Source organism: Copidosoma floridanum, unplaced genomic scaffold (assembly GCF_036245765.1).
Source record: "Copidosoma floridanum isolate Cflo_tuat_1 unplaced genomic scaffold, Cflo_Japanese_pri ptg000001l, whole genome shotgun sequence".
In the NCBI taxonomy this organism is placed as follows: Eukaryota; Metazoa; Arthropoda; class Insecta; order Hymenoptera; family Encyrtidae; genus Copidosoma; species Copidosoma floridanum.
In genome coordinates, this window is record NW_028321878.1 from 5,030,085 (window position 1) to 5,057,552 (window position 27,468).

Here is a 27,468-nt window from a genome sequence, read left to right on the forward strand (position 1 = left end):
CCTTTATTTATATGGAGGGACGATTTCTCTGGCGATTACCAGAATAGGAATATCCTTGTCTGAAATACCGATCGATCGAGATCGAGTGTATCTACTGAACAGAGATGGAAAAGAAGAAAAATCGGTATAGCCGCTCGAGAGGGTATGCAAGGATAAAAGTACGAAAGTGCGGCAACAAAATAGATTTCAACGTGAAAATACAAAAACGGATCGAGCTACATCGGTATAGTGACACATTTCCGATCGATCAACCGAATAATCGCGCCAGACTTTTCGCTGATGATGACGGCCAACCGATTCGAACTTTAGCGCCGAAAGTCGCTTTGGATTCGCCGTCCCTCCCCCCATCCGTGGCGTCAGCGCGTCGGTCACGAGCTCCGGTCACCGGCTCTGGGTAAAGCTCCGGCTCCGCGCTACACATACCCTCCGACAGTCGGTACGCGCTCGTCCCCTCGTACTGTACTCGCTTGGCTACTTTGTACCTATACATGTACTCTTCGCTCTTTGCTGTGCTTGTCCAACGAAACCATCCACACTCCGCGCCTATACCGTACACACTCTTCTCTCGTCCTTGCCAAGGAGAGCAGAGACACGATCCCGTGCGGGTCCCTTGGCATTTCCAACAGTTCGAACCTCCGACGCACCCTCGCCAACGCACAATAGGTCGTTGTTTCATGCACGCCAGCCGAGCAGCATCAGCTACGGGCCTGCACCGTCGTGCCTCCACCAGCAAAATATCCCGCCGAGCTGACAGCCAGGTGAGACAGTGTTATCGGGTGCCCATGTTGTGATAGCATAATTTTAACACCACCTAGGTCCTTTTTTTTTATACATTTTTTTTTTTTTTCATTTTTATTTATTTATTAGCGACGGTCGTGCGCGCGTCCATGGGGCGTATCGATTGCTCCACGCAGAATATATACGCGGCTGTTGGGGTGGTATAAGTGCATGTACCTACACAAATCCATCGGTGGCGTCGCGAATTCCAGTGCCGTGCGTGCTCCATACCCTCGGAAGAATATACATATACACACACGTATAGGTACTACGGATGTGCGCTTCCTCTCGCTCATAATGTATATATGATGAGCGCACTCTCGCGTAACTCGCTTGTCCCGCAGTTTTTTTATTTTCCTGCTTGTTGATCCTGTCGCGGGCCGTGAAAAATCGTCGGGGTGTTTGTTTCCCGAGGTCGATGCACCGAGCTCTTTTATTTTTTTTCCTTCGCTCCGCGAATGAAGCGCCGATTTCGCATCCGATTTTGTGTTTTCCATGTTGGGTTCAGTGCTCGGGATTTTTCGAGGTGAGCGCCGAGGAGCGGGTTCACCGTTACGCGTGATTATGTACACGTAATGCGTGTACGCTTTGTTTATCGTGTCTATAGATCTCTGGTCGGTGAGAAACCGATTTTCACGGGTACGGAAAGTAGCTGTGCTTGGTCTTACGTAGTGCTGCCGATTGCCACCGTAACTAAACAGTAAATAAGCCGGTGTGCATTTTACTTGTACGCGATGATAACTCTATGTTTGCTTTTTCAGATTTTTACAACTGTGAATTTTCTTTTCTTTTTATCTCTCGATAACGATGATTTAATAGCACCGGTGTGTCATCTGATCGCGATCGTTCTGGTGCTCATTGGTCTGGTATGAAATTTTACTTGCAACGATTTTTTTCTCGATGTGCCATGAAAATCATTGTATAGGTTGTTGTATACCTTGGACTCGGAAATGCACTAAAAATAGATGATGTGCGTCGAGCTTTGGTTTACGCGGTGTGCGTGAGGTTCGCTTTCTCCGATGCACACTATTTTCCGATATAACTTTTTTTTTTTTTTTTTTTTTTTTTTTATTCACCCAAACTAATGTAGTTTTTTTTTTTTTTTCTCTTTCGACGGATCTTTTTGGATGAATTTATCTCGGAAGAACTTGTGACATCAACTCGTGTGGCTCATCAATGCTCGTCGAGTTTGGATTTCTGTACCTACGGTTATCAATTTACATGGGACTTCCGGTCTGGATGTACGAGTTGCATGAGAACGTCCCAGCGTCAAGTTATATCATTTTTCAGTATTTCACACGAAAAAAGACGAAAATAATTCCGGATGCCGGAGTAATCATTTCTCGCAACGCCGAGATAAAAATTACGCGTATCGCCGTTTTGAAAACCACAAAGAAACTTTCCCCCGTTCTCGTTCTGTCTGGCTGTAAATAACAACGCGACTTTTCGTGAATTACCGCGTGCCTTGAAAATTACTCGAGCAAATTTTCGTAACGATTTCGGAGAATACGCAACTACAACAACAACAACATTTACTTTACGTAAGAGCAAAATCGTAAAACTTACAAACAATAAAATACTTTTATGATCCAATCAAATTACAGATATGAATGGAATGCCAGGCAACATTGATTGAAAACGTTTTTTTTTTTTTTTGAATCAGAGGAATGATTTTTTTTTTCCAATGCTTAAGGCCTGTTAAATATATTTTGTTGTGGAAATGTGGATATGTCGAGTAAATTATTTACTTAAGCTGCGGAGTATCTTCTATTTCAGGAGGCAAAGTTGAATTATTTAAACCTACAACAAAGACAATACGAAGTCAATTGTATACCAGGTACCAGCCTTGAGCCAAATCTCACTCGCGTTATTTTAACTCCTAAGCTATACGAGCGATCTCCGTTGAGCGCGAAACAAGTAATGATTTATTCATGCAAAAAAAAAAAGAAAAAAAAAAAAGGCAGCGGCGAATCGCTTTTATTAAAACTGTTTCGTGTTTAACATTCGACCAACACATTTGCAGGTTTAACTGGAGCGTTGAACTGTGTCGTTTAATTGGCGAAACTAATTTCATCGGGCGGATCAAAATATTTTTAAACCTCAACATTTAATCTTGTTGCCCCGTTTTCATTTAACTGAAACGCTTCCCTCCCAACGTTGTTTACTCTATACTTGGACAAAGCAATAAACATTGAAAAAATGAAAACAAAATAATCTTATAATTTTCTAAGGAAAAAAAAAAAAAAAAAAAACTTTCCTTGCAAGCAGATGCAATTTCACACTCACACACTTGTATTGTTCAACGATAAAAGTAGTAATCAACTGTACCGAGGGTATCAGTGAAAAGTGGGGTGTTAATGAATCACAGATATACTCGAAAGACTCATATACGGACCAGTAAACGTACAAAACATAATTAAAATCTTACATCTCGCCAATGACCCGATGAAAAAAAAAAAAAGTAAATCCAACAAACGCGTCCATACGGAGTCTAGAAGTATGAGGTCGTCCAAGATAAGAAAAAAAGGCCCGAATCGTCGCAGTCAACGTTAGGGCACATCAATGAGGTGCGCTTGATCTTGGAACGGGCAATCGCGAACTATTTTGGTCAGAGGCGCGCATCAGGGGGACTCGACAATGCGTTTCATCACTCGCCGACTCGCACGGCTCGAGACGATATCTTTCAACTCGAACGCCCGAATTTATCAATTTCACCCTTCGTTCGCGGTATCCAAATATTGGGACAGATTGCCTTATGCGTGACATTCGTGCGTGCGCTGTGCGCAAAGGTAAATCGTTCAGGCCTGGCTGATCGCGTCGTAATCGAGATAAAAAAAAAAAAAAAACCAACACCTGGTCTCTTCCCCCCCTTTTTTTTTTGTAAATATCAATTTATTCGTGATTTGAATAACAAAAGCGCACGCGTCGACGCTTTCTCGGTTGCGTCAAACACCATGTGTTGAGTACATTAGAGACGCAATTTTGTAGTTTACTTTACTAAGCTTGCGCTCGATAATCCGGAGATTAGGTGGAGAACGATCGGACACCCTTACCTTCAACCTTAGGATTAATATTCTGTGCTTTAAACGAGTTCGAAATTTAGTTTATCATTAAAACATGTATGTATATATGTACCGCAAAACGCAACATATGAGTATGATTTGCAATCAAGGAGAGATTAGTCCCAAAAAACACAAATAATAGTAATGTCATACAAAACTATCGAAATCCGTTCATTATACCGTTGGATGAGTCGAGAGCAATTAGGTACGTGATGAATCTGGTATTTGAAAAGTTACGGTGAAAATGATGAATCTTTTTATTTTTGTTCAAAAAAATACGAGCATTATAAATATAAAAAAAAATGGATTGAAACGACATGAAAGTAAGCTCGCGCACGTGCCTCGAGAGCAAGAATTTCTATGCCATACAGATAAGTAAAAAGCACTATCTGCAACGTACGCCGTAAGGCATTACATTTCTTTATCCGAAAGCGGTGTCGGAGCAGTGAGTGAACAATGTAATCGTGCATATTTGACGTAACATATGCCCCCCCTCCCCTTATCTACCTCGTTGCAGGAGCACAGCAGCGGCGCAATTCAGAGAGCAGCGTAAGTCGAGGGAGGTTCTCCGGTCGTCGGCAACGCGAGTCACTCCCGGAAACGCGGCTCGTAACCACACGGCCAAGAGATGCCGATAACGAAGATCTGTTGCATCGGGGCCGGCTACGTAGGCGGGCCGACCTGCAGCGTGATAGCCCTCAAGTGCCCCCACATCCGGGTGACAGTGGTCGACAAGTGCAGCGAGCGCATATCCCAATGGAACTCAACGAAGCTGCCCATCTACGAGCCCGGCCTCGACGACGTCGTCCAACGCTGCCGCGGCAGGAATCTCTTCTTCTCCACCGACATCGCGCAGGTGTGTGTCCGGATGCACGATTGCATACCGATAACCGATACTTATTTAAACGGGAATCATCCGTGATTCGTCGCAAAGTACTGTTAAAAAAATCGCCGATATCGACCGTATATATATATACATATATGTATATGGTACCAAATGTATTGATCGTAGGCGATCGAGGAGGCGGAGCTGATCTTCATTTCGGTGAATACGCCGACAAAGACCTTCGGCAACGGCAAGGGCCGGGCTGCCGATTTGAAGCACGTCGAGAGCGCGGCGCGGATGATAGCCGAGATAGCCGCTGGTGACAAGATTGTCGTCGAGAAGAGTACCGTACCGGTGCGCGCGGCGGAGAGTATCATGAAAATACTGAGGGCCAACCACAAACCTGGTGTCTCCTATCAGGTGCGTATGCGAGGACAACTGGGACCTTTTTTACGTGATACAATAAGGTACGAGGTGTACGTTACTTACTACTCGGGCTCTTTGACATTTTTCACTTTTGGTGTTTCTTAATTTTAGTATAAGGAAAAAACACCTTAAATGCACGAATAACTCGGTACTCTTTAATTATCACGTAAATCTGTACAATTGACACCAACATCGGTATCCCGAGTTGCTCTAATCTTGGAATAATCCTTAACGATTTAAATGTTCTCTACCGATCGGTAAGAGGAAAAATATTCCAAAAGCGCGTGTAACGTGTACCGAGCTGGTGGGACCGGATTCCTTGTAGCCTTTTTGCGCTCGTCTTACCCTTTGGAGCAGCTAAACGACGAGGTCTCGTATCTTTCTTCCTCTCAGTTGTTCAGAGTTGTTTTTAGATCCTATCGAATCCGGAGTTCCTGGCCGAGGGTACGGCCATCAAAGACCTGATCAACGCCGACCGGGTCCTGATCGGCGGTGAGGAGACACCCGAGGGTCAAGCTGCGATAGAGAAGCTCAGCCAGGTGTACGAGAACTGGATACCCAGGAGGAACATACTCACGACCAACACTTGGAGCTCGGAGCTCTCAAAACTGGTAATTAATATCTCGATGCTCGAATGATGTGGTGTACATGTATATGCACATTGTGGAAGCAACGGTGACTTTTTTTTTTTTTTTTCGATCCCACAGGCAGCCAACGCTTTCCTGGCCCAGAGGATATCGAGCATAAACGCGCTGTCGGCGATCTGCGAGTCGACGGGGGCCGATATTTCCGAGGTCGCCCGAGCCATAGGCGGAGACACGCGCATCGGCCCGAAATTCTTGGAGGCGTCCATCGGCTTCGGGGGCTCTTGCTTCCAGAAGGACATACTCAATCTCGTTTACATCGCCGAGTGCCTCAACTTGAAGCAGGTCGCTCTTTACTGGCAGACCGTCATTGACATGAACGAGTACCAAAAGACCAGGTTTACGAACAAGGTAGGGGCTGTTGTAAAAAAAAAAACTGTTTTTTTTTGTTGATCGGTAAGTTTACGGTAATGTGTCGTTGCGCAGGTGATCGAGTCCCTCTTCAACACCGTCTCGGACAAGAAAATCTCGATGCTCGGCTTTGCCTTTAAGAAGAACACGGGAGACACGCGCGAGTCGCCAGCCATCGATGTGGCCAAGGCCCTGTTGGACGAGGGAGCCAAGTTACACATTTACGATCCAAAGGTGCGTGCACACGCGTTTGATACCGAGCGATGCCTATCGATTTCGTAATCGGTCGATGGTATCGTTTTCTGTATCAATAATGTTATCGGTGCTTTGAGATCGATTGTGATTGAAATGTCGATATGTACCGCAAGTGGTAAAACCGTTGTTGGGTTTCAGGTGGAGGACGCCCAGATTTTCTTGGACCTGACTCATCCGCGAGTGACGTCGGATCCAGAATACGTCGTTAGCAGAGTCAGTATTTACAAGGACGCGTACAGCGCCACAAAAAACACTCATGCGATCGTCCTCTGTACCGAGTGGGACGAGTTCGGGGTGAGTGGCGTAGAAGGGAAAATTTCTCACGTAAGACTTGAGAACAGAAAAATACAACCGATTTTGTGTTTTTTTTTTTTTTTTCCAGGAGTTGGATTACAGAAGGATCTATGCGGAAATGATGAAACCTGCGTACATATTCGACGGCAGGAAAATCCTCGATCACGACAAGTTGATGAAAATCGGTTTCATCGTGCAAACGATCGGTAAGAGATTGACGAGAACTGCGGTATCGCGGGCTTGGGGGAGTCAGACGCAGATGTAAAAAAAAAAAAAAAAAAATGAGAAAGATAAGAAAAAAAAAATTTATTGAAATTATAGTATTGTTAACTACAAGAGATTGTTGTTCGAAAAAATAAATATACATGTAATAACTGTACATTCAGCGCGTTTTTTATGGTACGTAACTGCCATCGTTTAGATTATCATACGTACTTTTTACGAAAATTATCGTAGGGACATATCTTGTACGAATAATTTATCGATATTTTTTCTCTCACTAAGCGTACGTAAAATATTTTATACATATTTTTTAAAAAACGACTAGTGTCGTTGAGTTTTTATCGATGTTAGTTCTTTTGTAGTACTTTTTTTTATGACTCCGATTATCATTTTTCTTGCGTTGCACTCAAACGACGGTAATATTATATAGTTGTTAACGAAAATGACACGCAAGCTTTGATGTAACTAATATGCAAATATACAACTATATAATATGCCATCATGCCAATGGAAATTCATTTTTTTTAAATAATCATAATTTTTTTTATAGAATACACACGACAGCGTGTAACGCTTACTTGTATACTTACATGATAAATATTATTAAGTGCTAATGTAATAACGCCACAAATTGTATAACGGATATAATAGTAATAAGGAACAAATTAAAATAAAATAAGTAAAAAAAAAAAAAATAATAATGAGAAAAAAATGCACGCACCCAGTGTCTGAGGCGTGCATGAAAAAACGGTGCTAGTTAACTAAGTCGAAAAACTGACACAATAATACTTTGTGAAGTCCCCAATATCCCCGCATTACATTGTAATAACACACACACATATATATATTTATCGTTACTAGCATTGCATACGTAATTGTACGAACACTTTTGTAATTTTTACATCCATAGCGCATAAACACATGTTATGATACATTTACGTAAATTTAAGTAAAAATGACGTATAATTAATTTTCGTCTACGAAAGGATCGAGCGAACGTACTACTGTAAAACAGATAGATTTCGTAATACATGTAAGGACATAGCAATAAAACTATATTTGTATTTTTTGTAAGAAGGAACAGATATTATTATTATTATTGTTATCACGATTATGCATAAAAATAACTGTACTACATTGAAAAAGCTTTCTTTTTTCGTATCCCCAAAAGTAAAGATTTGTACCACCTGATCCTCCACTCGAATTTCGCGCTCCGCAAAGCCACGCAAGCGCGGGCTAAAGAGGCACGGACAATTCAAACGAGCCCTAGATATACTATATCCGAGGTCTCTTTGCCCCGGTGATCTTTCGCGTGCAACCAGCAGCGCCCCGTCGAGTATCGCGAAACCGCAAAAGCTGATGCAGAGAGAGAGAGAGAGAGAGAGCACAGTGTGGCGTGTCGTGGCTCAGTACCCAGTTCCGAGTCTATCGGTACGGACCACGGCACCTCGAGCACAGCCCCATCCATACCTTACCTAAACCACCGGTTCGCACCAGCTCTCCCGAGGGAAGTCAAAAAAAAAATCCTTCCCAAGACCAAAAGTATAAAGGGACGACCCTTTGTCGCGCGAAAGCTCCCCCTGCTGAACTTGCACGGATATCACTGTTCCAAGGCAGTGACAGCAGTGGCCAGTCGTTACATACAAGAGTGCTGGTGTAACTGTGCGCGAGGAGTGACTTCCTGCTGTTAACGCTCCCCCCCGGCGTACAGGTGTACAACAGCGAAAGCTCGGCGATCGATGGGAAAAAAGCTCATCGGTGCCAAATGCTTATAATTTCGAGCTGATGGGTCGTGTACAGCTGTCGAGGCGCAACATAGAAATACGAGTGTGTATGGTTTAAGGCCCACAAGTATAAAAGAGAAGGAAGGAAGGAAGAGAGAGCGAGTATATAGGTGTGAGCGCGGCTGCCTTGGTGTTGGAGGGCCCATACACCAACGAGGCGCTATGCGGGCACGGACGGTAGAAAAGTAAAGGAGGAAAGAAACGGCGAACGCGGGGAGGCCTCGAAAAATGGCCGCGCGCCACCGCTGCCAAAGTACGGGTAATCTTGTGCTCCCGGTGATCCGCAGCCGAGGCCACGGTGTGGCTGGCCCGGCCCTTCGGCTCCTCGGCTGACCTCCGCGGTGTGTGTAACACACTCCATTGTGCCCTCGACCGTGTGTGGCTTTGGCCGAGTTAGTGTCGCGCATACGTATACATATATATATAGGAGGCGTGCGGGAGTCTCGGGTGTGTTTTCGGAGCTCCTGCCGCGGCACACACGTGCTATCATCGCTTCTTCGTCCTGCCGAGGAGTGCGTGTACGGTTTGAACTTTTCGAGCCCCGAGCTTTTTTGCGGGGCCTGGTTGTAGCGACGATTATGAAGTCGTTGTCGTCGGGCATGGCTTTGCCATCAGTGGGCTATTGTTGTTGTCAGTGTTGAAGGGTATAGGGGGGGAAGGAAAAAAGGAATAACAAGTTGCGTGGGGCAGGAAAGCCGGAAGGAAGATGAGGAAGGGCTTTGGGGTGATGCTCGGCGGCTACGGCTGCCTGGCGCTCCTCTGTTTACTCTTTGCCTCGGCGACGCTCGTACAGGGTGAGTACTAGTTATATTTGGCCAAATATTGTCTTTGCCAGTATAGTTTGTACATAGTAGCTGCGATGCACGAGTTTGAGGGAGGAATCCAGTTGCAAGGTCCTTTCGAACGGCACGAGGGTACGTCGTACGGTATTTCCGAGGCTCGAGGGGCTTCTTTTGTTTTGATTGGGGTGTCGGTGAATCGATAGCCGCACGGGCGTCGTTGCTCTTCCTGCTGATGCTCCGAAAATTCCTTACGTATACTCGTCGAGGTTTTTGTCCGGTACCGGCGCTGTTTATTTTCAAACTTGGTTATTTTACAAATTGAACGTGTACATGGATACGGTGCGCGTAACCCACGGCCGTTGATAGCATCGAGCTGGAGCGAGGTTGAATAACGCGATTGTGTAAGCGGTAAATAAACAGGCCACGAGATGAACAAAACGAGCTCACGAGGGTGATCTATTTTTTTTGTACTTGCCGATAACGTCCTCCGGATGCTATTTGGAATAACGTGTGGAGGAAGTGACGTTTTCGTAGCTAACCGATTGTTTTGTTATAAAATATACGTGCACTCGTTTTTTCCTTCCAATTATGGGATAATTAACGCAACTTTGATCGATTATCTTTTCTTTTTGTTTGGAATCTTCCGAAACAACGATTCTTCACGCGGATGGATATAATCTGTTATTCACAGTTGGATATTGAAAATGTAGTTACGAGAATCGTGTGAGTCAAATGATATGTGACTCAGTATCAGTTTTATTACTAAACTCCAAAAATTGGCCAAACAGTAACTCACTGTTATCTGGAAAAAACCTATACACCTGTATAACAAGGAAGAAAAAAAAAATACAAAATAAATACACACGACTACGATGAAAAACGCAGTCACTGACCCTCTCCACTCGTCAATGAAACTCAATCTCGTTAAGCTTGAGGCGAGCCGAGCCCGAGGTGTTGTAAAAAAAAAAAAAAAAAAACCGTTCATTCACACGTCAGGAGTAAAGAACGCAAGCTCTCGCAAGCCCCGCGTATACATACATATGAGGTATACTTGTCTCCAACACGAGTCCGACTAGAGCATGCACTCGAATCTCTATAGAGTAGCAGCGTCTGGAGCGAACGAGAGAAGCCTCGTGAAAATTTTAGCGCGACAGTCTGTGCAAGCTCCGTCGCAGAGAAGAAAAGGGCGCGAGACTAGGACGGTGCAGAGGGGGGATCGATATCGCGGGAGAAATGAAAAAAAAAAAGAAAAGTTGACGCTTTTCCGTACGCTCTCATCCCTCTTCTCGTTGTGCGCTCGATGCCATGCAATTCGCCACGATGATGAGGCAAGATCGCGACTATTTATACATACATATACATTCCGGCTCCAAAGAGAGGCACTGATAAACGGCGCCGTGGTATTCCTCTTGTTGTTGTAGGTATGTATACATGTATTTGCATAACAATCCTCCCGAGCGCTCTGCTTCTTGTTGCCACGCCAAAGCGAAGCCAGCACCCCTCCTCGCGGAGGAAAAAAAAAGTGCCTTTTCACCGTACCAATTGCAAAAAAAAGGGCTGGGAGCTCGTTTTTTTTTTTTTTTTTTTTTTTTTTTTCAAAACCAACAAACTCGAGGGATGCCGTTGGAAATTCCCCCGGTGATGGTGAAACAAAGCGCACGGAGGGCACCGTTGTAATCCCTCGCTCTACTAGCCGTAGCGGTAAACGCGTGCAACTCTCTTTTTTATTTCCTCCTCCTTCGTTTCCCGTTTCTCGCTGCATGCCACCCCCTCGCCCATATTTCTCTCTTCGCGTGTACATACACACACACACACACACACATAGTGGCGCCGGCGTCTATTTTCATTGATGAGCGTCGATGTATATATATATACGTATAACATCCGCGTGCCGAACCACAGCGGCGATCGAACGGGAAAATGGCGTTTTGCCCGCAGCCTAACGGTGCCCCGTCTCTCCTACTCGTGACATTTTCGCCTTCGCTTCATCTCCGTCTGTATACATATATATCGCTCCTCGGAGGATACAGCGATTCCTTTCGTCCCTCCGCCCTCTCCTTTTTCCTCCCTTCCCACGGATTAATCTCGGCTATTGATGATCGGCATAGCCCAGAGCTGAGTGTGCGTGAGTTCCCCGCTGAGGGGCACTTTCTTCGCGTAGAGCGATCGATGAGCTTCTTTTTTTTTTTTTTTTTCTACTTTTGGTACATGTGTCCACGAGGATTTCGAGTTGCTTCGTTGAGTTTTTTTTGTTTCGAAGCTTTTGAGCACGTTTTCATGAAACAAAGCTTGTCGGTCGAGGTGAAACAAATCCATACCAATTACATCCGATCGGATTTTCAGTGCAATTGAAAATCCCACCTTTTGCTGAAGACTAGACAAGAAAATGCTCGACCGATCAACAGATGTAGTATAGGAGTGCACTCGTGTTCATTCATCATCACCGAACGGGGCAGTTCGTATACGCCGTTGCATGGAAAATTCTGATCGATGACGCAGACGAATCACAACAAAAAACTCCGTAGCTTGACTCCTCTCCTCGAGAGTTTATCGTCGGAGCCAAACAAAAAAAAAAAAAAAAAAAAAAGATACGGAGGAATACTCGATCGGTTGTAAGTTGTATGTCTACGAATGTGTGGGTATCGGTAAAATTACGGAGTACATTGTGCGTTGTTTAGGTGCTCTGTAAAATAGCGTAAGGATTTCATTTATTGGGTCAACGATTTTTCAACGATTTATTCATTGCTCGAGATTAGATTAAATATAGTGCCGTAAAGGGGTTCTTACCGATTGTCTTAAAAAAAAAAACGGATGCAAAAGAAAGCTGGGGCTTCAAAATGATAAAACTCGAAGCTTCAATTTCATTTATATCAATAGTAGCCAATCACTGAATTTTTCTACCTTTCATCGATCTGTTTTCAACTATAATTTATAAGATTGCCCGAGTCCACCTGACATACATTTAGGGCAATTAAATCAATCAGATGTGAAAGAAATCTTTTAAAATGAAAAAAAAAAATTTAACGTAATAAGCGACAGCAACAGATCACCTTCAATCGTTACACAATCATATATTATTTGCACTTAAAAAAGAATTCGCCCACTCGGACTCGCAAAAGCAGGAAACTAAACGTTCTCTATATTACTTTTTCCTCGTCCCATCCCCAGCGCACCATGGCATATAGCAATGGTAACCAGTAACGTACAGCTTAGGCACCACGTGTGCGGTACGTTTCGCGTGAGAATATTTAATTAAGGCATTACATCCGGCCCGAGCCCTCTCTCTTTCCCTCCCGCTGCGGCCTCGCGTTTTTCCCTCTCCTTCTCGCCCTCTTCGCTTCGGGTATCCATCCGCTAAATCGTGGGTAAGTACACCGATTCGCAGGAAATCGGCTCCTTGCCTCCGCAGGCCGAATGTTGATTTTCAAGTTCCCGCCACTGCGAGGGAATTTCAGGACTCTTGCGAAATAATAATACCCACGTGATCCTTCCGAAGCTAATTTTTTTTCTTCTTCTTTTTCCCCCTTTCGAGCCATCTGAACGTATACGAGGAGGAGTGCTTCGGCTGTTCTCGGTTACTTTGGTTACGTAATAGCCGACAAAGTTTGGAGTGTCTCGAATGATTGAGAAAAAAAAGTACATACATATACGTGTAATTTATGGACAAAGGCACTATGGCTTATCTTTGAGTTAAGCGGGGTTGACGACACTGTTTTCAGCGCGCCATCGCTATCGCCACTCGGCCGTGAAAGACAGCGCCGGTTCTTGGAAAGAAAGAGTTAGTTTCGGGTGGATGTACTAGGGAGTTTTTTTTTTTTTTTTTTTACCACCCAATCAAGAATGAACGAGATTGTGGATTAACCACTTGAATCTCATTCGCAATGGTTTTTACGAAATGCGCCGTCAAACGATTTCTGAAATAATCGGTATCTCCTCGTACTGCTGCATTTGCATCTGCCCCCTTGGCCATATCTTTGGTCTCGGAACTGTCGGTCGCATTTTTTCTCGACTCACCGAGATCGCATCGCACGTAGATGTGTTAAAGGCACAATCTCGGATCCCCGATCTTGCTCTCGGAGAAGGTGGCTTCGTTAAGTCTCTCCCGATTCGTAGGAAAAGAAAGAAAGAAAGGAAATTAAAGCTCCACTCGTGGAAATGGTACAGCTGGTGCTCGTCGTGAGAAAATGACCTCACGCGAGGAGGGGGCAGCTAGAGCTCAAATGCACATAACTCAGTCGTTTACGTGTATATATATATACATACGCGTACCTACTTCCGTGGCCACGAATCGCCATTTTTTCTCTCTTTCTCAAGATGGAACCGACGATGGGCTCCACGGCGTAGCTATATACACCACAGCAAAACACACGGGGCTCCTGCGGAGAGGGGCAAAAAAATAAAGGGAGAAACGGCGCCGGTCGTGAGTCGGAGAACGAAAGGAGGGAGATCGAGATTGGACGGAAATCGCATTAGGAAGGCGGGAACCGAAGCCTCTGTGCTGTTTGGCAAAGCACGACTCGGCAGATATATATGTATACGCTTTAAGGGAGAAAACGCGTCAATTACCCTCGAGGAGTCGAAAGATCGAAAAATTACCCGTAAAAAAATCGCACCAACCTCGTGGAACGCACGATACCACTTGTCGCTCGAATTTCCACGCTCCGCTTGTATACACAATTCGAGGTGTTGAAGCCCAACGGGCAAGTAAATGAGCTTCACGCCTCGAGTGTAAAAAAGTACTAAGAAAAACGACTATTGGTGCTGCACCGAAGCCTCTGTACCTATACACAAGTACACGTGCAGCCTTTGAAAAGCTCGGGGCTCGTGTAAGCACGGAATTTACAGCCCTTACATCCACCACCTGTACACGGTATGCTGGAACGCCTTTATACTCAGCCTGTAACGTTGCAAGCCACACCACCAGCCCCTACGTGTACAAGACATACACGAGCGTGTGCGTACATCATAATATATGTACCCCTTGTACACACCGCGTTCTCCTCTCTACCGTCGGAGCTTCACGGTGGAACGGACCCTTATCATTAGCGCGATTAGCTGCGCGTGTAATTCGATGCGCTCGCCGCTCTGCGTGTACGCATACGTAAAGCGCGGTATACAAGATACTTTTGAAAGCATCGATAGGCAGTGCTAACGTTGTAATAACAAATGAAACGTAAAAGGGAAGCGGGTGTGTGTCGATCGAGCGAAAACTCGGAGCGCTGCCAGTACAGGTCCGAGCGCAGTGGGGAAAAAAAAGACTCGCTCCGTTACAATAAATGGGCACGCAAGTTTCGCAGAGAAAAGCCTCGGCGCGCGAGATCTCTATATATTATGCTCGGCCAATCCTTATCAAAAACGCATGATGAATGTGTGCGTACGCGCAAACCGTACTGCGTGTCTCGGCTCTCGGGTGATATAGTATATGTACACACGGGGCACGCTCGACTTTGCGGGAGATCGGATTGTTTATTAATGGCTCCTTCCCCTCCCCGCCGCCACCTGCAACGTCGCGCGAGGGTTTTCGTACCCTCTATACACGAATGCCGAAATCCTTATCTCAGCGAGAGATGATACTGCAGTACGAGCCTCCTTCGCTTTCGTTAGTGTGGACGCCCAGCACTGTCGAACTGGTAATGCGAGGCCAACACTGAGCATCGCGTGCGAGTGTTTGCATTGCTATTTTATCAGTTGTTTATACGCGGGGGATCGCTTGTGTGCTTTTTTTTTTGCTCGTCACTGTTACTTTTTCCTTACTTTTTTTTTTTTTTCTTTGAGAAAAGTATATATTTTAACGAAATTGCACAGTCGATTGTGCTCCACGTAGGTGTAGATGTATGGATTCTTATAATTTTTTTTTTTTTTTTCGTCCATCGAAGAGGAAAAAAAAGATTCGAGCTGTTTTGGTTCGCCCGCAAATCGAGTGATAATCGAGATAACACACGTGTGGTGTGAGTACGATAATATGTACACGTGGCCGATAAAAATTGCGGAGGCTTTTTTTTAGTCGGTGCTCGAAATGTATTGTAATGTGCTCTCGATACGTTGAAAAAAAAAAACTAACGGAAACTATCAAATAGTTTTTTTTCTCTCTCATGCTTAGTAATGGTTGAATAGGAAAACTAAATTTTAACATTTGACAAAAGATGTACAAAAATGTCTTCGCTCGAGCACACAACGCAGTGAATACAGATAAGCGGGAGCTGATGCGCGGTGTCGCCTCGTTTTTAAAACGTTTGCATACGTATGTGTACAATACCCCCAGATGATGATGCGTATCTCTCTCCTCGAAGGGGTTTTTATCTCGGAGTAACGAGCACCGCGAGGGATAAGCTTTTTTTATTTGATAATATGCGTATCTGGTGGATGAGAGTCAAACCTCACGAATAAATGAGAGTTACATGTACGTTTGACTGTGATTTTTTTGCCCAGATTGTGGAAAATCAATCGGTATGGTTTCCAGCTTTGATGAGATCGACATACGAAAGTAGTTTCTATTTATGTATTGAACGACAATTGTTGTTTCATCATTCGGAGTTTGATATTCAATCATCTGCCGTGCCTGAGAGACCAAGGTTCACTTGACAATGGCCTTAAAGACGGAAAGCAAAAAAATCGTAGCATCAGCTGTCACGAAAAATATAAATACTTGAAAGCAAGAAACCGAAAAACAACAGTGACGACAGTCATTTTATTTTTATTCCTCTTAAATTTGCAAAAACAAAAAAAAAAAAAAAACACTAACGCGAAGCGTTAAATTAGCACTTTGGGTCTTGCGTATAGCTGAAAACATCAAAGCCCGCTGTGCTCGAGCGCCGTATAAGTTTATCGGTCGGTATTACACTTTCAAATGGCCCCCCCTACCTCACCCGCTCGGCTGGCAAAAATATAAGCGCAGCGAATCTGACGTGTATCCACAAGATACTCACGTACGCATACTTTATTGATACAAAGAGAGAGAGAGATACAGAGTCTTGTTCTCGCAACTCGATTTCGATAGTCATCATTTTTTCATCGGTTTTTTTGATAAATACATATGTGTACATACATACCTGCGAGCACACACGTAGAAGCCTCGAGTATGCTTCGATCCATCGGCGGGTATGCATAATATAATTATACGCGAGTACGTCATCAAGACACGCGATACGAGCGGTGCTTTTAATTATGACACGAATACCCCTCTATTCCTCCCGATGCGCGTATTATAGGTGCACACAGTTATTATTATTTATGCTCGTTCCAAATGTACGAGACATTGGTGTACTGCTCGCTAGCTTGCGAGTGATAATTTATCGTGCTGCTTCAATTTACGCAACATTACGCGCCATCCGTGAGCTTCTCAAACAATCGCCGTGTTTGTGGGCTCTGTCAAGGTGAGAGGCGTACGTGTGTGTACGTGCGTCAACCATGTAGGAAAAAAAGGAGTAAAAAAGATCACGGGATGTATCGTATGTGGACGTGTTTTTTTTTGTTGTCCTAAAAGACGAGATGTCCTGGGCCACGTGATTTTTGAAGACGTGGCCTGTGTGTACAATGCGTACGCTGATTTCTTTTTATTCCACGGCTTGTCTGCAACTGTACACATTTTGTTTTTTGATCAACACAAAGCAGATTTTCTCGTTCATTGTTTTCGTAGAATGTTGTAGAAATGAATTCTCAGTGGCCAAATAGTTGTATTGATAAACATATATATAAAAAAAAAAAAAAAAAATTTCATTCAAACAAACAACAACAGCTGTACCCACATCCAAGCATTTAAAAATTCTTTCTCAATGATAATAATGTACATCTACGCCACGCAGAAGTAAAGGGGGAAAAAAAAATACACGCATCACCCTAAAAATCCAATTGGTTAGCATTGGAGCCCACGGAAGAGGCGTAAAAAGAGCCTCTGCTCTCTGCACAAAGTAAGGACTTGAAGACTCAATCAAACGAATTTCCCGCTCCGAGTCCTGCATATATTATACATACATTGCAGAGATCGGCGCTTTCGTCCAACTTTGGTCCTTTATATAGAGGCCAATCCGATCGCGATATGCGTCGGCACCACGGCAAAGGAGAGACAAGCCTCGCGAGAAATCGCTTCGCCGAAAAACTAGTTTGGAATTCGCACGGTCCTCTCTCTAACTATACACCATCCGAGTCTAAAAGCCCATGCGTTTCTACGCGTAACCCACACAGACACACAAAAATGTATACCCACCCAACCGGTCAGGAGTAGAGCAGGACGAGTTTCGTGGCTTTGCCCTTTGAATGAAATTCTTACAAAGTCCGCGCACCGCCGCGGCCCACGCGATTATATTATTATTCGGTTAGGGGGTCAGGTACAAAAATACACGAGGATGGCGGTGGTAGGGGCGGGGGAGCTCCGGGAACGGAAGACCCTCATCATCCGAGCGATCGGACAGCGGAGGCTCTTCCTCCCCCGCTTTCTTGTGCAGGCGCCTAGCTCCCGCTTGAGAATGCATGGCTCCCCTGCGCAGAGGCTACAGGTGTATATAAGTATACACGAGCCGAGGATTAAAAGGAAGCCGATGGAGGAGAGAGAAAGGGGGGACAAAGGATCCCTGGGAAGGATGGATGTGGGTGGTGGAAAAGGAGGGGGTGAAGACGCGGTGGAAATTTTTGCCGTATCCGCGCTCCTTCCTCCTTTGCTTTCGTGTATATACGTGATGTGGTCCGTAGCATATCGTCCCTTATTACCGGTAAGATGTGCCGTGGCGATTAAAAGCTCATGGGTCAATGGCACACGTATATTTTACATGATGGATCGATGGTCGAGCAGTTGAAATCATCGAGGAGCCCATACATAGTCCTGGCGAGCACACGCGTTTAAGCATATATTTATAGGTGCACGGGTCACGCGTGGAGCGATGCAAAGTTTTACTTTGTCTCTCTGATATATATTTTTAAAAAAAGTACTTATCAGCATTACACGAACTCACTAAATATGGGTGTACACCAGCGAATGTTTCAACGAACCATTCACCAAAAGCCGTGGGTGTTTTTTTTTTCTCTTCCGTGTACAAACATACGTATATTTTTGTATACGATATGGCGAGGGCGACCTCTGGGTCTCCCCCGCAACTTTGTATACATATTATACACACACACGGGTGCTCATTATATGATCACGAATGCACGTATACGTACACGCGATGAGAGAAGGAGATCCGATGAAGGTTGTGTACATGGGGTCGGAGACGCCTGCCCACGTAGGCGTGCGCTAATGACTCGAATTAAACTCGTTTCCTCGAGCAAGTACAAGTAACCAAGCAATAACCAGTGCGTACACGTGATGATATGCGTGTATGGCGTGTCTCTGTCATCGTTGTCGATCCTTCGCGGCAAATACTCACCTCGTTCGTTGTTGTTTTTGTATTCATATAACATCCCCCTTTTTTCGCGTGTTCCTGTATTGTTTCCCAAGTCGGTACCGATCTCCCATCATCGTATAGCAGCGAGAGAATCCTTCATACCTCGAGAGAGGGAGAGGAAGTGCCAAGAATTTCTCAGTCGCACGGGGGGAGAATGAGAAAATTCCGCGGACTCGCGGCCATCGGGAGGAGGCGTAATTGACGACCACAGGGGATATAAATATACGTGACGAGCCGAGTCGTCCCCGGCAACAACACCTGCGATCCTGTCGGTATACCTATTCCCCCCCTCCCCTCTTTTATTCTCGATGCTGTGGCATGACTGTATAGGGATGAAAGAAAGATAGACTAAGGTCGCCGCGGGGCTGCGAGACGACGGCTGTCTTGTGTTCCGCGTGAGACCTCGCCGGAGAAGATACAGTCATTAATTTTGAGGATTGAGGAGGAAACGAGGCATTTCTCGACGAAATTCTAACTCGTTCCTTCCACTCTGTCGATCTATACGCGTTTGTTGGTCTATAAAGTCTCGATGTACACGCATTTCCAATTTATGATATCCGAGAAGTAATCGCGGAGCAGAGGAAAGATGAGGGGTTAGAAGAAAGAATATAGTTACTCAAACTTAACATCGATAGATGATGTACGTATGTGTAAAAAACAGTTATAGTTCAACGTGACCTATTTCAAGTTATACCCATGTCCTTTTACCGATGAATGTTGGCTTTTCGCTCGAGAATAGGTGGTACATCTGTAATGAACGAGCGAGTCAAAGTTATCCTGACGACAAATAATGCAACAACCGCAGGAAATCTTGAGTCTAGACTCCACAAGTAGTTATACCTACTCCGCGCCTCGCACTACCATCTATATTATTCCCACAGCCATAGGTATCAAGTATAGGTGTACCTTGTGCGTATATGTGCATATACATATATATATATAGATTACAGTCGTTGCAAGTTTGCTCGTCTATTGGCGAACAAAAACCACATAGAGCAGGATGCACGTACAACTCACCGTCTGTACATATGTATATACGTAGATGCATATACATACATACACTTGGGAGAGGAGCTTCGCGGAGTCGAGGAGGAGGAGGCTGTCACACAATACTTGCAGTGCACCTTCTTTTCTTTTTTTTTTTTCCTCTCTCAGCACACACATGTACACGCTTACGTGAATGTATATATACGCGCGTATGCATGACTTTTACACCGATGAGTGCAGTGAGTAACAGCGACAACGACAGCATACATATACATATACATATACGCATGCAGCCACGCCAGTGGATTGTCTTTCACGTTAACAAAGTGTCCGCGTGCACACTGCACTCTCTCTTTCCCGATGTCTGTATAGACACTCGGTCCAGCCCATGGGTGGCTTTTATCTCCTCGCACGTTCCTGTGTGTGTATTCCATCTTCTTCTGTATATCTGTTTTTTTTTTTTTTTTTTTTTCTCTTCTTCCATTACCCTCTCGTGGATTCCTCCACTCGTCTTTCCCTCCTCCTCTTTTTATTATTTATTTTTACGACTTGGGCTGCTGCTGCATGCCGTCGTTGATATGCTGCGTTGCGCGCGAGCGACCTCTCTCTCTCTCTCTCTCTCTCGTGGCAATTGATTAATTTTCTTCCTCCCTGGAATATACCTACCACAATTCGTGTGGTGTGCACATAAGTACGGACGAAGTCATTAAGGACATTATACAGCCGCGAGAGTTCCAAGTGAAACTAAACGTTGTTATTGAAATTTATTGCGCGGATTCGTTGCTCTTTTTCTTTTTTTTTTTTCTCTCAACTGTATCGCGGGAATCGGAGGTATTATTTTTAGTAAGAGAGAGAGAAAACAAAGACTTTTCTTTGTTTAATTTTATCAATAAATACGTATGTGCATCTACATTTGTTTCGGATCGAGTTTCCATCGACAAGTGCACTTGTGAGTATTATGTTTTTTCACGAATACGAAACAAACGTCTGTCATCTGAATCACTGAGCAACTGTTCGTAAAATTTTAATTTTCAAACTAAAAATCGCAAAATACCCGAGAATCGATTAAATGAAGGAAGAAGAAAAAAAAGCAACAAAGGGTGGGGGGGGGTCATTATGTTTGTATAGTTAAAAGGAAAAAAGGCCGCAAGCCGAAGAGAGATTTCATCAGTGCGCAATATACACACATGGTGCTCTGCGGTTGCACGGTAATCAGCAACGCGTGCATTTTTCTCACCGCATAAAAGCTTCGCGGAGAGCATCCGGAAAAAAAAAAAAAGAAGAAGAATAAAGAAGGCGAAGAAGCAGGAAGGAGAGAGAGAGAGAGAAGGACCCTCTTCCCATTCTCGACGGGCAAGCAGCCCTGTACGAGCGACTCACACACATGTGCCCCTCTCTATTCTTTTTTTTTTCCTTCAACTCTCGCAAGCAGATATTACGAGCGTAGGGAGCATAGTTCCCGGGAACGTGACTAGAAGGGAGCGATTTTTTCGCTCTATTATGTAGTTTCGCGCTAGGCGTGCACGCCCCCCGCGCGCGCCAAGTGGAACCCAGAGAGGACGGAACGCAGAAGGGGAGGTGTTGTTTCGAGATCTCTTTTTAGGGGAGCGGCAAAGTGAGTACGGGACTCTGTACAATGCACCCTCGCGTGGGCGTTCGCGCAATAAGGTTTTTTAAGCCTCCAACTTAGGAGCGTTTTTTTTTTTGTCAAGTTCTCTGTCGTCCGGTGCTCCGGAATAGTAATTTTGTTGAATCGCCGCGACCTACACGCTTTATTTCCAAGGTGAAGGAGAAAGAGGTGCTCTCTCTCTCTCTGTCACAGTTCCCTCGAATATTTTCGCTCACGCCCCTTCCATCGGGTTCCTCTTGCACGTAAAAATGTTCACAGACAGCTGCAAAAACAACGTCCCCCTCGCCACGTTTATCCTCCACCACCTCGTTTTCATCGCCTATAGGCAAAAATAGCAAAACAGGGAAAATAGAGAGTACTACAAGATGCAGGGATAATCGAAAATCACGATCGAGGCTCGCACAACAAGTTCCCGTTTCGCTTTCCACGCCATGCACCGGGAGAAATTCCGTATTCCACGTATAAGGCTCGGAAGGTATATACTTTTAGCGCCAAGGCGCACTCGATTATCGATGCAAGAGGCAACGGTGCGCACGAACAAGAGGCCGGGAGGGAGGCTATCGGGCCTTAGGATCGTCCCCGCGTCAGAGGACACGAAGAGAAACGCTTCCGAGTTGGGACGCGCGCGCGTGTGTACATGCAAATCCGTCCTATGCGAAATTCGAGCTCATCCCCACATCGTATACCTCCATGCTGATTTTACGACTGCTTGAATAGTGCACGCGTGTGGTCATGAGAATACGAAAGGTGTATTTATCGTTCCTCCCGTGTATAGTATCGACACACGGGCACGAATAAATTGCGAGAGAGGAAAAATACATAATTTTCAAGAAGTGCTGTTTGGTTCACTGTCTACATGTCGAAGTTGTCACTGTTCGCGTATACAAAAAGAAAAAAATTGTTTAGTTATAAATATATACGTATAGGTACATCAGGTAGATACATACCTAATAGAGGAGGCAAGTCACCCCGGTGTTGTCTCGCGTCTTGGCAAGCTCTCTTGGCATTTCTCGGGGTCCCAGGCAGCCTCCTTTCCCTTGGCTGATTATTAATAGAATACACATTTCGAGCGGAAAGCGTCTCGGGTCGGGGGAGGGGAGGCTCGCGTGTCTCGTCGTCTCGACGATCTGCGACGACGCTTCCTTCTGTTTGCTCCGATTTACGTGAAACTATGAGATCTAGTTTTTTTTTTTTTTTTCTGTCTTTGCAGGATATACTTTGCTTCATTGGGGATATTCTTAGTCCATCTGTGCTGTGTTTTTTTCAAATTGTTTTGTTTACTCTCTCTTTACAGAATATAAAAAATGAAAACTTGAAGTTAACATTAAAATTAAAATTGTAGTGGGCGAGTACTTAAACCTTGATTGCAAAAACAATAAGCGATTTTGTGCAGCGCTGGCTTGCTTTGACCCATTCAATGATTTGCAATTCAAATGTTTTTTTTTTTTTGTCATGGCTAAACAAACATTGCATATTTCATGACCAAAAATTGTTTTTGTTTGTTTTGTGAAAATATTTGTTGACAATTTACATATTCAAGTAGTATTGTAAAAAAACAATTATATAAGTAATTGATGATGTTTGTCTATTTCCAGGGTTGAAGTGTCACTGCGACATTTGCTCGGAAACCAACAACACTTGCGAAACAGATGGCTACTGTTTTGCCAGCACGAGTTTGGACAAGGATGTCATTACTTACGCATACAGGTATATTTCTTTGATGCTACAGTATACGTGTACATAGCCATATTAACTTCGGTAATCGATAATTGTTGTTGTACGTACAGTACGTCTCTGGATCAAACACATATGTTTTTTTACTTAAAGTTTTTGTTCATACAAAATTTTGTTTATTTATTTTGTTTTATTCGCGTGGTCACACGTAAAATTAAGTTAATCGTGACACTGGAAAAAAAAAATTCATATTTCTACAATCCCTTTTTCATTCCGACGTACGAAATAGTAGGAAAAATTCCCAATCGGAATAAAATGAAAGATAAATAGTTCGGTCAACGATAATCCTCGTTATCGAAAGAAAAAGAAGCACGAGATTCTTTACATTCGGCCTAAAAACATAAAACGAAGAGGAAAAAAAAAAATAAATAAAAGTAGGGTAACGATACCGACACTGGCAAACAAACTTGTGGGGTGGCCTCGACACCCCTGTACGCATAAACATGTACGCGTACACCGAGTTGGTACGAAAATTTCGTGAACGATCGATTTCTTCCGCCCCGCGAAGGGCACAAGTATATATGTATGTACAAAGGCAAGAAATGAGAAAAAAAAAAAAAAAAGAGAGGGAGGCAGCGTGGAAGAGCTCTTTCGTACCTATACACCCCACGTGTTATTTAGCGACCACCCCGTAGCGATGGAAACGACCCGGCGCGTGCGAGCTTGCGTATATTACTTAAGTACTGCGTACAGCACGGGCACGCCTATCCACGCGCGAAAAGGTACACGGCTTTTCCTCGAGGCCGATGGTATTCTACTCGTTGCTGGTGATTTTTCCCCCCTGGCAAGATTTTGTTTTTTCCCGAGATTTTTCCATTTTTTATCTTTCCTTTATACTTACACGCGATGATATTTCAGTCGCTAAGAAAAGACATTTGATACCCACGAACAGCTAATACTTTTTTTTAATCACGTATTCGTACGTGCCTTTCGATTCCGTAACGATGATTCGTGTTTTATTAACAACTGTAGATAAATGTATTAGAGGGGGTTGGATCAAACCCTTACGTGCGATGGAAAACGCTGTCTGATACTTTCGAGCAACATCACCAAGGCGAAAATTGATCGATGAAATATATGATGCGAAATATAAGGGGCTGTCGGTATTTTTAGTACAGTTTCCGTCGCTCGATACGACGAGCCTTGTTTGTATACATGTAATGTGTATGTACGCTGAGCGACGATGACACTGCTCGCGAATTTAGTTGATGCGTGTTTGCTACCCCGATCGATTCCACACTCGTTATTCGAGTGACGAATTTCATGAGCAAAACTTGTATTTTTCTCTCATCAACGAAGCTCGTCCAGCTGTTTATTTTCACGCACAACAGACCCGTATCGCTGCGCGATAACAAAGCCGATTCGCACTCACAAGCGCCGGAGCATTGCAAAAACACGATCCAATAATAGTCGTCCACGCCTGTTTGGGTTCGACGACTTGCTTGTTGTTTTGGAGCACGAATTAATATCTTCCAGAGCTCCCCATTATCTCCCTCTCGATTTCGTTGCGCGCGCACACACGTATAGTACTTACCCACTGCTCTTTCGCGCGCGGTCGTGAATTAGCTCCATTGAGCTCCCTCCCGCCCCGGCCTTTATTCTACCGCGAGAAATTGTTTATTGCTCCTCGCGTCAACGTGACGACAACGCGCCGCGATACTTGGGGCGCAAACAATATCCACGGCTCGTGACGTCCGCTCTGTTGCGTCATTTAGATAAGACTAGCGTCTAATTCTCCGATTTACTCTCGGCGTATCTCTCATCTACCGAGAAACACTTGCTCTGTACTTGTAATAAATTGGCTAGTGCATGTACAGCACGGAAATATACATGCTGGTGTGTGGCGTTACGAGATTACGAGCGACGCGATTCCTGTGAGGGGAAAAGTGGTGCGGAGAACTTTCTCGTTAACGCGAGTAAAGATGAAAAAAAAAAAAAAAAAGTCCAATCTCGAAAAATGGTGGAGGAAAAGAAAAGAGTGGACTCACGTGAATGGGACCTCTTCTCGAAACGCGTCTCGCTCTCGCACCGTTTTTACGATCGCCCCTGCCGATCGCGAGTATAACAAATGTCTCGTGTACTGCCCTTTGTTAATTTCTCTTCTTTCCACGGCTTTTACGGCAATGTAGCGAGCTACCGTTTGTTTGCGAGATGTGCTTGTATGTTTTTTTTCATTCTCCGTCTCGGAATCGGTGCTGATGGATAAGAGTGTGTGTACGGTTTCGCTGGGAGTTGAGTTATCTCTGGCACTCTCGTGTGTCAATGCTTGGGCAGGTTTTTTGTTTGTTCAATTTTGCCGAAATAATACAATCGTCCAGATAAGGGTATTGTACGAGTTGCGAGTCCAAAGATACATTTGATTGATCTGCCTTGTTTTTGGCTCCGCTCTAATATCTAAGATTTCAATAGTTGATACGTTTGTTTGCTCTATAAAGCTTTTTTCGACAACTTCGGAAGCTTTGCCATATGTTTTGATCGTTGACCTTCGCACAATGACATGGCAATCTTTCGAAATGGGCTGTTACAACATTTCGTCCGTCCTATCTGCAATTACAAGGTTATCATTGAAATCACTCCCTCACCCGATACACAGCTGTGTAGTTGATGACGAGTGTAGAATGTTAAAAGTCTCGCGCAATGTTTTGCACAAAAAGTAATCGTATCGCGCGTTATATCGCCAACAAAGAGCCCCACCGTCGTCGTCAGATTGTAGCTGCAAGTAGGAAAAATTCCATATTAATTGGCGACAATTGGCACGCGCGCGCTGGTATGAGGCTGTTACAGCCACGACGACACAAAAGCTCGTCCTCGGAGATGAGGTGGATAGAGAAAGCCATACAGCGTGACAAAGCCGTTGGGGGGGGAGATGTCGCTAGCGACGGCGTAATGTGCGGAACACTGCGGATCTTTTTTCTATTACCACGTGCAATTGGCTTTGTATGCGCGGTTTACGAACGCATGGGCACGCGTACGAGGTCAAATACGTATAATGCTCCGGACGGTAGATTTTATTATACGGGAGAGTGTTTGTTTTAAATGAACGAAATATTTCTCGTAAGTGCATGTTTAATCAATCGCTTCGTGTCCTAATTAAACGGAGGATAAAATTTCATACTCGGCTTGTTTGTCCCGCGGCAGTTCTCAGAACGAAAAGCTTTTAGATAATGGCCTCTTTTGACGCTCGAGCTGCTCGCTGATTGCATGACTCATTCGACTATGGAAAAAAATTCCGTTGATTTTGTCACCCATCCGTATCCTGAACCATAGGTGTTGCAAGAGTTTTATAAATTATGTAACGTTATGCATATACGGATATTATGCAGCCTCTCTCTCTCTTTTGTCACAAAGTGCCATTTGGACGCAGGGGCGGAAGAAATCATCATCACAAAGATTGACCGCTTCCTTCGGTCGTCATTTCAAAAGTCGTTAAAGAGAACGGCATACAATTTTAATAATCTAACGATACATGTACTGTGTGATTGAAAAAAAAAAACAAAAAAAAAACAAAAAAAAAAACTAAAGGTGCCTCGATCGGGAAAATTGGCTACCCCCGGAGGAGCCGCACCAGTGTTACGCCAAACGAAGACCAAAAAGCCGAATCAATTACACGTGCTGCCACGATAGCGATCACTGCAACAGAGGCTTGCGTCCAGCGTTAGCTTTACTGAAACAGCCCGAGCCTCAGCCAGGTGAACACACGATGTGCAAAAATAAAAAAAAAAACGCAAAAAAAAAACATTTCCCGATGTGTGTCTAATTCTTTTTTTTCTTTTTTTTTTTTTCTGTTCGTTTTGATAACCCTGCTGTTGGCTCACAAACGTGTTTGGATTTTGTTTCCTTGTTGATTAATCGACAGATTTTTTTTTTCTTCTTCTTTTGAGCGTTCATACTTATATCTAACAACAACAAACTCTCGTGTTACGTAATACGTTTAATATAGCCATAGCGGCAGTAGTTGGGCCCAGAGGGAAAGAGTTTACATTTTTTGTTCTGTTGAATAACCCAATCTGCTGCACTGTCGTGTTGTGTACCAGAAAGTACACTGTTCTGAATTTCATGCAATAATTCTTAATTAAACTTTTTTTTTTCTAACTCTGCTTTAGACGGGTACACACGGTTAATCACAATCTTAAATGAACGCAATCAATGCGTATAAGATTCTAACAAAAGAAACGCTCGAAATCATACTAGACGCAAAAAAAAAAGAGCCATCATTTTGCGCGTCGACGGTCCTTACTGCGGACCTCCTTCACTCGAGCGAATACAGCATAACCACGGGCTACAGTGAAAAATGTAGGAAAAGGAGAAGAAAAAAGG

The 27,468-nt window shown here is 44.2% G+C and overlaps 2 protein-coding genes across 4 annotated transcripts in view; both read left to right on the forward strand.

Moving 5' to 3' along the window:
* The first annotated feature begins 445 nt into the window (after positions 1–445).
* On the forward strand, positions 446–7,933 carry sgl (UDP-glucose 6-dehydrogenase sgl). Its single transcript, XM_089592711.1, has 8 exons — positions 446–758; positions 4,357–4,695; positions 4,852–5,085; positions 5,505–5,702; positions 5,799–6,086; positions 6,162–6,320; positions 6,480–6,635; positions 6,724–7,933. The coding sequence occupies exons 2-8, from the start codon at positions 4,468–4,470 to the stop codon at positions 6,898–6,900; spliced, it is 1,440 nt and encodes a 479-aa protein (XP_089448837.1). The 5' UTR covers positions 446–758; positions 4,357–4,467; the 3' UTR covers positions 6,901–7,933.
* A 252-nt stretch (positions 7,934–8,185) lies between these two features.
* Positions 8,186–27,468, forward strand: part of babo (TGF-beta receptor type-1 babo) — a 35,764-nt gene continuing 16,481 nt past the window's right edge. For all 3 annotated transcript variants that reach the window (XM_089591546.1, XM_023389111.2, XM_089591508.1), the window contains exons 1-2: positions 8,186–9,435; positions 23,013–23,124. In XM_089591546.1, coding sequence (XP_089447672.1) covers positions 9,348–9,435; positions 23,013–23,124 — 200 coding nt within the window. In that variant the 5' untranslated portion in view covers positions 8,186–9,347. The remainder of the gene's footprint in view (positions 9,436–23,012; positions 23,125–27,468) is intronic.